The 12440-nt window shown below is 38.2% G+C and overlaps 1 protein-coding gene across 19 annotated transcripts in view; it reads left to right on the top strand.

Moving 5' to 3' along the window:
- The window catches only part of TCF4 (transcription factor 4), a 371854-nt gene that overhangs the window by 333375 nt on the left and 26039 nt on the right, over nucleotides 1-12440 (top strand). For all 19 annotated transcript variants that reach the window (XM_010375837.2, XM_010375843.2, XM_010375831.2 and 16 more), the window contains 3 exons: nucleotides 892-970; nucleotides 3487-3563; nucleotides 6166-6369. In XM_010375837.2, the coding sequence (XP_010374139.1) occupies nucleotides 892-970; nucleotides 3487-3563; nucleotides 6166-6369 (360 nt within the window). The remainder of the gene's footprint in view (nucleotides 1-891; nucleotides 971-3486; nucleotides 3564-6165; nucleotides 6370-12440) is intronic.

The raw sequence follows: 12440 nt of genomic DNA, 5'->3' as shown, positions 1-12440 counted from the left end.
ATTGTCTCAGAGAGTATATCTGGTATTTTAGTCAAAAGCTAAACATGGTCATTTAGAAATGTAAGTGGAGGGCCGGGCATGGTGGCTCACACCTGTAATCCTAGCACTTTGGGAGGCCAAGGTGGGAGGATCACTTGAGGTCAGGAGTTCAGGACTAGCCTGACCAGCACGATGAAACCCCATCACTACTAAAAACACAAATATTAGCTGGGCATGGGTGGCGCATGCCTGTAATCCCAGCTACTCTGGAGGCTGAGGCAGGGGAATTTCTTGAACCTGAGAGGTAGAGGTTGCAGTGAGCTGAGATCATGCCACTGCCCTCCAACCTGGGTGACAGAGCAAGACTCCATCTCATAAATAAATAAATGTAAGTGAAGATTTGTTTCTCTAAGATTTTGTCTCTTCAGTTGGCTTTTACCATTGGGAGCATTAAAAAAGTTCACACTATATTAGCATTGTGCCCTAAGTAAAAGTTTTTGTTTCATCTGGGCCTTCTGATGCTATGGAATCAAATGCCTAAATCTGGCAAACGAGTGACAAAATATCTTAGAAATGATCCTCATTTTGTAAATGAGGAAAGGAAAGTTCAGAGTATCTCCCTGGCTTGCCCATAGCCACACAGCCAGTAGGAACGAAGAGTTGAATTGAAGTCTGCTGACCCCAGCCTGGCTCTTTTCCCACCAACCCATACCACATCAGTAATTCTTGTTTTGAAAAATTAAAATAATTATTAAGTTCTTCATTTGACAATATTGGTAATGTAGTTGATTGTTACATGTATTTTGTAACTGGTAAGTTTTAAATGAATTGCATTGACAACTTTGTAGTTTAGAAAAATGTGAATTATTTTAATGAATGAGGGTGTTTTTTTTTTTCTCCCTATGTTTTAAGATCTATTCTCCAGATCACACTAACAACAGCTTTTCATCAAACCCTTCAACTCCTGTTGGCTCTCCTCCGTCTCTCTCAGGTAGTGTGTTTCAAATCCCATTTCATCATACAACAGTTTATAAGAATGATTCCCCCCTTATACTTCCTGATTTTATAGGTAGAAACTCACTTCCCCCCAAATCCCAAAGCTTGACATTCCTATAACAGACAAATACAAAGGGTGGGAGAGACAAATTGCCAGGTAACAGTTTCGTCATTTACATCCAAACCTTTTCTTAAACATTAGATTATCTTTTTAAAATATACAGGCATATGGAAAATGTATTTCTTACACTTTTCTTAGCTCCACAGAAGACACCCAACAGCAGAATAATGTATTCCAGTAAAACGTCTCAGATGAAAAAAACTCAGTTAATATAGTCATGAATATGAATATAGACTATAGAGTCATCAAATATAGACTATTTAAATGGATCATTTCCTGCAGAAATTTTAGGCTTTCCAAATTCCCTCTTTAAAGTTCATGCCATTGGGATGTTTGGAGGAAACTATAATTTTGTAAATACATTGTGAAGTAATTGTGTGGAGTAGAAGGGATGTTTGACTTCAAAGTATAGCACATGCATATGACCTGTGGCTTCAAATTGAATAACTGTAATTTGTAGAATTATGTCAGTAAATGATTTCACTTACCAGAGTTCTGTTTAAGAGACTCATTGTCTTTCCAATATAAAATGCTTCCAGAAAGCCTTCCCCAGGTGGTTTATTAAAAAAACACAACAACAACAACAACAACGAAACCTAAATCACATCCGTACCTGATGGAAACCTTAGCTTACTGTAATTTATAGTGGAGTCACTTGCCTATATATTTCCTGCATGCAGCTCCCATGGCCCAGTGTAAACTCGGCTCCTTGGCTGAGGACAGGAGGTTTCACGTTGCCACAAAACTTTCAGAAATGATGGCCATGGCTTAGCTGGGATTTAATGTCAGCCTCTTCCAAGCCTCCGTGGTATGGGAAGATCACAGAACAGAGAGAGCAGTTGGATTTTGAAGTCTGTATATCCAGAGAGACCACGTTGAAACTGAGATGCAATTGAGGTGATTTTAAGAGGGTAATGAAACATTCCCCCTGGTGGAAATAGGAAGTAGAGTTCAGTATTGTTGTCCTGCTCGGGTTCTGTACCAGATTCTTACACTCTGAAAAATGATTTCAAGTGTCAGTATCCCCCTTTCGAGACAACAAGAAATAGAGAAATCTGAGCAGGTGGAACTCCAGTTTCCACATTTCAAACAAAGTAGCTTTCATTTTATTCATTTTCTAATTTAGAAAAAAGAAAATGTTCTGTGGTATCATAATGTTTGAGAACAACTAATGTAGTCTGATACCCTGATTTTACAGATGAGAATACTGAGTCCCAGAAAGGGAGTTGAGTTGTTTAGTTTATACCAGTAGTAATAGCAGAGCTTGGACAAAAATCTGGTGCTCACAGTTCTGCCGTCCATTTCTAGATTAACGGTGGGAAAGAAAAATTGGGATGCACAGACAGTCCGGAAAACATCACGAATTCCCTCGACCTGAGTAGCATGCTCTCAGTGAAAGGCACAGAAACAAGGCTAGAGATGCCACTTTTTGAGTCTTGGTAATGCATCATGGAAGACCACATGTTAGGAAGAAAGAACTTTTATGAAGATGCAAATATGGGGACAGATTGCTATTTTCACACCGACGGCTCTGTCCAAATTCTGTCAAGAAAAGTAATTGAACAAAATATTCTATTTTTATTTAGCATAAAAATATACATGCACACCCAGAAAAGACAGGAAGAGTGGATTTTAAAAGTGCTAACAGTGTCGGGGCATGAGATTTCAGTGAGATCATAGCTATTATTTTTTCCTTTTTTGAATTATGTATTTTCCAAGTTTTCTACAGTGAATGTGTATTATTTTAAATTTAAAGTGTTTTTTATTTTGTAGGTTAGACATGTAATATGTATTCTAACAGCAGTCTTTTTTTGGCCTTCAAGTTTAGTGAATCATAAAAAAAATTACTTTCTTCAGAAGAAACTTATAGTTGTTGCTGTATATTGACTTCAAATTTCTGGCTTAGTGGATCACTGATAACTAATCTTATTCCCTTAAAAAGTTTTTCAAGATTTATCTTTTTCTAAAGATTGTTTTAAAAACAAGTAGCAAAGCTGTTTTCCATTGGTGCAAGAATTTTGGTTTAACATAAACTGGCCTTGCATGAAGGTCTAACAAAATCCCATTTTTGTACCCTTAAAAGTACCTTGACTCCATAGTGATAGTTTTTCTTCCACAGGAACCCTTCTAACCAAAATTCAGAATCAATTAAATGTTCTCTTTTAGGAGACAGCCAGCCTGGGGGAATTGTGAGTCTATGTAAAGTCTACGTATTTTACATTTAAAATGTTTTTCTTGTCCCAAAATTCTCATATGGGAAGTTTACATGCATTTACCTTATTGTTTAAATGAAAATCGTCATTGCCGTCTCCAAAAGGACTGTTTAAAATATTGGCAAGCATCTTTGTACGTGTGTCTAGATCTGATTGAAATTCCCATTTTAATATCAGCAGGCACAGCTGTTTGGTCTAGAAATGGAGGACAGGCCTCATCGTCTCCTAATTATGAAGGACCCTTACACTCTTTGGTATGTCTCACTTGCCAGTCTCTGTTCCACCCATTTCCAGGTCATGTTCTTTCTTGTTCAGTCTCCTTCACTCTCCAAGATTCTGATTTTCCCTGTTAGTAACTTTAAGTCAGTGTTAAGTGCACAAGTTTGCTGGAGCCAGAGTCATTAGGCTATGCTTGTTCCTGTTTGGAAATGGGACCCCAGATACTACTGTAATGGAAGCCCCAGGGCTGTAAATATCTAAGTACCAGATAAAATCCTGGAAGGGCAATGGTCTCCTCCCCATCTCTAAGAAAGATCCCTGTTGATGATTAAATCACTTTTCTGCTATCAGAGTGCTGGAACTCCAGCTATGTCCTATACCTGGAACGTTTGATTTCATCTACCTCGGCTTTACTTTCCAGAATAACAAGTTTACAGGAGATTTCCTTCTCATAGAAACCCACTGGTATCCTTCGTGGTAGAGAAATGCCTACTCTTCCAGGAGGGAATTGCTGAAAATTTCCATGGATGAAATTAATTATTGTAAATACTCACATGATGATTCAGTGTCTGACACTTCAGTCTTTCTTTCCTCATGATGGTGGGGGCCAGAAATATGCATGAAACAATGCTGGTTGTGCAGCATTTAGGCAGTACATGAATCTAGTGGGAAGGAATAGCAGTGAGGGAGAGGAGCCTTTTAGTTCCTCGGGGTTGAGATTTTCTTTTCTCCCTCATATCCTGAGATGACACATGGAAGAAGACATAGATTTATCTGTCTGCCTTAGTGTTGTCTTATATACTTCCCTTTCAGCTTAATCTTAAGGAAAATCTGAAAAGCAAAGCAAAGGTGGATTTCCCTCCTTTGTTGTGTTCTTCCTTGCTATAGTGTATGAACCATTCAGCTATGCATTTTAACCAATAAAGGAAACCGGACAGTGAAACATATATGCACTACCCAGTCCAATTAATCTGTGGACCACATCCAAATAATTAGTCATTTTAGTGTTTTCCTTCATCAGTTATTCTCTGGGTCCTATTCATCAAAACCAGGCTTCATCCAACTATAGAACTGTAAAGATGAGGTGTATAGTTATGGACCACAGCTTCCATTCTGTTTGAATTCTGAACACTGAAGAAGAGATTCACAAGCAGAAACTGCTCTCCCTACCAGGAAGCTGTGAGCCAGAAACTGTGATAGACACATGTATGATTTCTTTTCCTGCATATATTTACACTCAGAAGTAAGTGTGTATTATCATTCCCATATTTATAAATTAAAAAGCATACACGCTAAGAGGTTTAGTAACTTTTCCAAGGCCAAGTACGTAGCAAAGCTAGCAGTCTAGGGAAGGTAGTTTAACTCCCAAACCCACCAAATCAAAATGTTCTGTACCATAGACTACTATATTAGACACACATTCTTCCTGTCAGTATAGAATAATTAGAAATGTTTTTTCTCATGCCGTAGAGCTGGTACACGTGTTTGCACAGCCCATTCAAATCAAAGTCAATTGTAGCATAATCTAGTACAAAGAGTCACTAGATTTAAAATAAAAAGCCGTAGATTCAAACTCAGACTTTACCATTTCCTAGCAGTGTGACGCTATGGAATTAATTCACTTCATGTCTTTGAGCCTCATTTTCATGTCTGTATGGAAGGGATCATAATGTCTTCCCTGCCTGCCCGTACACACGTGAAATGAGGATCAGTGAGATGGTATATTTTAAATAGTGTACACTGGACAGTGGTATTTGATACCATTATTGATCACAGTTTTTAAAATGAATACATATTTTTAAAATGAATACACACTTTTTCTTCACTAAAAACTATAGGTATTGTCTAGTCGTGTCTAAAACTAGTATCGTAATGGCAAGGATGAACAAAGGTTGGTTGGTTTTTAATGGTTTAAAGTCGTGAATTCTATACTGTGATTGGGGCTTTGAACTCAGTTAGATGCCCCCAGTGAACAATTGATTCAAGTGTTTGTGATTCTTCAGTCTTAAAATCTTATACTACTTCAGTTGACAGAATTTATATAATTTTTTTCTGTAACCATTTTGAAGCCCTTACACACATACCACCACACACCCACTGGTTTTGATGACAGATAGGAAGCCAGAAACACCCTGTAAAAACTCAACAAGAAATTACCATCCATTTGCTTTTCCCTGTCTCTGATTTGGGTACTTAGCACTGTGTCTTATACCATAGGGAAGACCAAAGAAATATACCTTCAGGAGAATAATTTAATTAAGAAACTATAAATAGGTCGTCTTTCCAGTGATAATTGTTTAAAACTCTTTAACTTAATACCTGCCAGAAAGTTCCTTAAATTCAGTGAACATTTTTCTCTTACAAATCTAAATTGTCTTTCAAAAGGCAGTACCGTATGTAGCACATGAACGTTATAATGTCCTGGAATAATTATTGAATATAGTTTGTTCATGAAAAAATAACTCTATAATTTTAACATTAACATGTTCTACCAGTTTTCTGGAAACAACACTGTTTGTATTAACATTGTTTTAAGGAAAAACCCGCAGTGTGTTTTTTGTCAACTGAAGTTTTACTTACGTAATTTAGGCACCCTTTTGAACTAAATCTAATTTTACATTATTTGTTGACCAACAGCAAAGCCGAATTGAAGATCGTTTAGAAAGACTGGATGATGCTATTCATGTTCTCCGGAACCATGCAGTGGGCCCATCCACAGCTATGCCTGGTGGTCATGGGGACATGCATGGAATCATTGGACCTTCTCATAATGGAGCCATGGGTGGTCTGGGCTCAGGGTATGGAACCGGCCTTCTTTCAGCCAACAGACATTCACTCATGGTAAGTGATGAAATTTATAGACTCTATAGTTATATAGAGTTAGAATGTCAGGTATAGATACTATTGTTGCTGTTTTTTTTTTTTTAAAATCAGCTTTATTGAGATATAGATATATCTCAATATATAATTTATTTGAATTATATATTTCACTTAACATACAATGAGCCCATTTCAGGTGTACATTTCAAGTGTTTTAGTGTATTCACAAGATTGTGCAACCATCACCATAGTCTAGGGTTTGAATATTTTTGCCCCCTGCAAAAAGAAAAGAACCCCTGGTGCCCATTAAGCAGTCATTCCCCATCCCTCCACTTCCAGCCCTTGGCAACCACTCATCTACTTTCTGTGTCTATAGATTTACCTATTCTGGATATTTTGAGTATATGGAATCATACAACATGTGGTGGTCTTTTTTGACTTGGCTTCTTTTACTTAGTATGACTGTTGCAGTTTTTCCATAGTTTGCTGCATATTAGAGCTTCATTCATTTTTATTGTCAAGTAGTATTTCACTGTATGGACATACCACATTACACATTTGGGTTGTTCCAATTCCTTGGCTATGATGAATAATGCTTCTGTAAATAGTCATGTTTAAGTTTTTGTGCAGACACATGTTTCCCTTTTAGAGTGAATTACTGGGTCATTGTTGGTGTTTGAAATTATTCATTTTGGTGACCCTGGCCAGAGTGTACAATTTGAGTTCATATTATAATATGACATTGCTAGTCATTCAAATATTAGTGTTTTTTTTTTTTTTTTTTTAATTTAAGAAGCCAAAATAGTGTCTGTCAGTTCTGAGTCTGGGAGATAGAAATATATGGTATGTTTGTTTGTATAAATACATTGTGTGTGGCTCTGTAATTTAATGGAGTAGATTTATCACTACCTATTTAGAATAAGTCTTTATTTGAATTATATTTAGGCAGATTTGTCCATATTACAATTGTGATTTTTTTTTTCCTCATTACTTTTGAAAGGATTTTGGAGATAATTCTTTTGGGGATGATTATGAAGATTCAGAGACTCTTCTTAATAGAATATTAAGTGATGGCAATTAATAAGGTGACCAGAGTGGTGGAGAATGTAACTGGACCAGTGATTCCCTGTAGTTCTGCTCCTCACAAGCTCTACCTGGTCTCTGAGCACCTTAGTATCCTGTTTTGTCCGTTACAGGCTCGCTAAAAGTTGCTTGGATGAAGGTATATTTTCCATTATCACTGTAGCATTTCTCATTTAAGCATGGTCCCAAAAGGAAATGCAAAATACGTACTAATTATTATGAGGTTCTTTTAAGTTCTTACTCAGTAGTATTCTCCTGTCCATCTTTCAGTTTCTCTTAATAAAAGGCTAAGATTAAGAGTACCATTCTGAACAGTGTAGTACTGAAATCTGCAACCAATTTGAAACCAAAAATACTGGCTTATAAATAGAAGCAATGAACTCACATCTAAAATGTGGAAAGATATTTTTGAATGCCAAAGAGAAATCTTTGTTTCTTTTCCTTGACCTCTGCCCTAAAAATTCATCATTGAGTAAAAATTGTTTATATGTTCATGGCAGTTGCTTAGAGTTTACAAAAGAAAAGTCTAGATTTTAATTTAGCTTGGCCTCAGGTAATGTGTTAAATACACTTGGGATGCATATAATATGAGATTTTCGTTTGTACAGCTCTTTTTTTGTAACTACAATGTTTAAACAATACTGCTTTTAATTAAGAAATCTGGCTTTATTAAAAGCCAGATCTGTGACTTACAACCATTTCTGTATATCTGCTCTCAATCAAGAGAAAAATAGTTTAATTTCTGTAGCTGTGTTCCTTTTGCATATGTTAAACGGATGTAACATGCACCAGGGCATTGCTTCAGAGAGTCAGTCTTTTCCATAAATATGTAAAGTTTTTCTTAAATACCAGATGTAGGTTAAGTGGTTCTTTTAAATATTAAACTATACATAAATGCTTTTTGGGACTATTTGACCTTTGAATTGCCTCCTTTTTGAGTCAGATTCAGAGGTGGGATGGGAGGAAAAGAATAGAATTATTTTTGGAGATAGGAAGTTGGACTGACCTCAGTAGAAGGGAAAGTGAGAAGATGGAATAGAACGGTAGAAAAAAGGAAATAATTAGCCAGTATTACATAGACACCCCTTTAATTTGATCTTGACATACACACACACACACACACACAAGCAATAAAGCTGCCAGTTTTGCTGATAAGGAAAAGTTCCTGTTTTCTCCTCTGAAGACATTTAATATTCAATCAAGGACAGCCACAGAGCCAACCAGATCATAGTGTAACTCCAAAGATATGGCATGTCATCACCCTGCTGCCCTTTGAACCAAATGGGGTTTTACAGTCTCTCTCCTTTCTTCTTGAAAACCATTAAGTGTGTCCCCACAATCTGAGCTCCTCAGCCTGAAACACTAATGTGTGTGAAAAGGATTGGTTTGGCCTATCTTTCCGGTGCAAACTGGTATGAATTTTAAAACAAAAACATAGAACAAAGGAAATAGTTTTGAATTTAATCAGTCTGAAGTTAGCCTTTGACCATTTGATACATTCCACAATAAAAAGGAAGTTTAAGGGGAAGGAAAAAAAAAAACACCTCACCCCCCTTACCCCCAACAACAAAAAAATTCAAGGAGGATACTGGTAATGTTTTCCACATTTGAATTTTAATACATGAAACAGGCTATAAAACTTTGGCCAGCTGCAGTAAATAAAGTAGCCGTGGGAGGTATGCACCGGAAACTTCAGCAGAGAGCACTGGTGAGAGTCTCATTCCCAACTACACACCTTCGTTTGTTGTTCTGGGCGGAAGCGAGTTGCAGTAACTTGATACTCATCCCAGTCCCGGTTTTATTTTGAGCACATCACCTTTCTAATTCTCCTTAGTAATTCCTTCTGATTAAAGAATAGACAGCTTTGAATCCTCTCGACCTCTGTACGCTTCTCGTTTCCTCTCTCCCCCGCCTTCCAAAAATCAAAACAAAATGGCTTGATAACTTGGAAGGTGATATAAGCATTTCTTTCTGCAGCAGCTTGAAATCGTGGTGGGGAAAACTGTGGTTCTGCCTCGGCTGTTATGTTATCTCATTTAATTGCTAACATATTGTCCTTAGCTTTTGATTCATAAAATGTTTTCCTTGGAGTTCTGAAGTAGGTCTTCGGTGATTTACCAAGTATTAGTATAATGAAAGGGATTTTTTTTTTTTCACAGCGGCATGGCTTATAACACGAAAGTGAATGTTTGTATACTTGCAAGCTTTCTGGATGATATTATTGAGCTATGCTTCTTTCCTGCTCAAAAACCTTCGCTGCGTTTCCATTATCTACAAGATAAAGACCAATTCCTTAGCTCAGTGTTTGAAGCCCATTACCATTTACCGAAAGCCTTATGTTGAGCTCTTCCAATCTGCAACAAGTCTTCCAGCAAGACCAGGCTGGGCATATTACCAGAATTCACCCCGTATGTTCTCCTTTCGTACTTTTGTATCTGTCTGTCTTGTCCAGCCCTAACTGCTTATCTCTGTACACCTAATACCCACCCATTCTCAAAGCACTGACTCAAATCATTCTTCTTCCAGGAAGCCTTCCCTTGCTCCCCCACCCATGCTAGCCATTTTTTTCTCTATTCTTACAGCCCTATGAATCATACCATTTCTAGATATTTATCCTACCCAGCTCCACATAGCTGTGCATCTTTTATAGATATGACTCTGCCTTACCAACTGTTGTAAATTCCTCGAGTCCCACATATTATATTTTGTCTCTCTCCCCCCGACCCCCGTAAATAGATCATCCATAGAAACTGGAGAAAAGAAACTAGGAAACTAACATTTTCTGAGTGTGAGTTGGCAGCCCCTCTGCTAGGCGCTCTGCATGCGTTGTCTTAGGCAGTCTTCACAACAGCCCAGTCAGGGTGATAATAGTGGCCATTTCAGGTGTTGGTAAAGTGAGCCTTAGAAGTTTGAGCAGTTAGTCTCAAGTCATGCAGCTGGAGTTAAACTCAAACACATCAACTCCAAATTCAATGCTCTTTTTTACTACCAGGCATAGTCTCCAGAGATTATCTATAAGAACACCTTTTCAGAACTTATTTTAAATGCTAAGAGCTTGTGATTTTCAAACCTTGATAAGTGTTGGTTGGCAAAAGAAGTTTCCAGGTATTCCATGGCTGGGTTCCCAGAGCAGCTTTCTTCCCAAATGTATAGACAGAGAACTTTCCCTCCAATGTGGTGGCATGCTTGGATTAAAACTCACATTGTCTCTCCACTTATTCTTAAACCAACATGTTTGTGCTGAGTGCCTCAGAGGTGTGAACTCTCCCTACCAGGGTCCTTGAGGTAGCAAATTTTAAGTTATCAAATTATTTTTCTTACTATAACTGCCCACTTTTCTTCCAAAATTAAAGCAGAAACTCTGAATGTGGGAGAATAAGGAACTAGCCAGGTCTTCAATACCCTAGTTAGAAACTCTTACCAAGTATGATTCCCTCTCTGCCTCAGAGACCTGCATGATTAATCCTGATATTAAATGATTAGATTTCTTATAAATTATGGAAAGGGCAATTTTCCAGATGTAATTCTCTCTGTTATTCATTCAGTATTCAGATCCACAGATGAAACCTGAAAAGAAGCCTTTCAAATGACCTAACCTCTTTTTTAACTGAATAAGAACGAAACCCACATCAAACTTGTCTTTATGTGACTCTGTGTGTTCCTGTTTATTTGTTGATAGAGTCACCAATGATGGGATCATTGAGCTAAAAATCCCCTCTACTATTCATATATTGCATTAGTGTAGCTCTCAGGTCCTTTTTGTTTAAAGTCTGTTTATTCATTCCAATAACATTTATCCATGGTTACCAAGTGTAGGCTCTGTGCTGTCAAGGAATTCACAGACGAGTAGGAAAAGATGTGTGTTTAAGCAGAGTGCTCCCTGCCTGTCTGCTATGCCCTCTAAAAGACCAGGGGCCCGACTCCTATCCAGTAGTGAAAGATCACATGGTTGTTTGGTAGAAGAGTGGTCATCTCCTATGAGAAACTCTTCCAGTTGACTTAGGGATGGGGGAGTCATGTGCAACTCACCCCACACACCTGTCCTCCACAGCATCCTCCAGAGTCCTGCAGGTGGAGGGTATGGAACCCATTTCAGAAACCATCAATAAAAGTAGATCTTAGCCCAGTTTTCCTCTTTTCAGTAACAATTTTCGTTTTACTTTGGATTAAATGCAGCCTCTCAAAAGAGCATTCCTTAGGCAAGGTAGTATCTTTTTATTTAACTGACATTAAATACATGAGAGCTTTTACCTCTCAGGGCTTCATAGGACAAACAACTTCAAGTAGTTTTCCTTGTACAGTTAAGAGCTCAGACCACTGAATTTTAGATTCTAAAAGTGCCCTGGAAATCACTTAACCCATTGCCCTTCTTTTGAAGACTGAGGCCTAGGAAGGGGAAGTGACCAAACCATGGGTACTCACTAGTAGGATTAGAAACCAGACAAAAGAGGCTGGACACGTGGCTCACGCCTATAATCCCAGCACTTTAGGAGGCCGAGGGAGGTGGATCACTTGAGGTCAGGAGTTCGAGACCAGCCTGGCCAACATGCAAAAACCCGTCTCTACCAAAAATATAAAAATTAGCCAGGCATGGTGGTGCACACCTGTAATCCCTGCTGCTCAGGAGGCTGAGGCAGGAGAACTGCTTGAACCCTGGAGGCAGAGGTTGCAGTGAACCAAGATTGTGCCACTGCACTCCAGCCTGGACAACAGAGTGAGACCTGGCCGTACACACAAAAAGAAACCAGACAAAACAGCAAGCAGACCAGCACTCCTTGTGCTATATCCTACACTGCTCAACCGACTTCCTCTTTACCCTAATATCATAACCATTTCACAACTGTGAGTGGTAGATATGGGAAACCATTCTGTTACTCTGACTTAACTAATGAAATCCAGGAAAACTCTTTAGTTGGCCCTAGGCTGCCTGCAACGAGTTGCTCTTTGGCAAAAAGAGAGGGTAGTGGGCATTGATGTGATGTGGCATTTACTGGGATATAGTCATGGGA

Source organism: Rhinopithecus roxellana, chromosome 21, assembly GCF_007565055.1.
Source record: "Rhinopithecus roxellana isolate Shanxi Qingling chromosome 21, ASM756505v1, whole genome shotgun sequence".
In the NCBI taxonomy this organism is placed as follows: Eukaryota; Metazoa; Chordata; class Mammalia; order Primates; family Cercopithecidae; genus Rhinopithecus; species Rhinopithecus roxellana.
The sequence above is the reverse complement of the archived record's forward strand: the minus strand, read 5'-3'. Positions and strand labels throughout refer to the sequence as shown.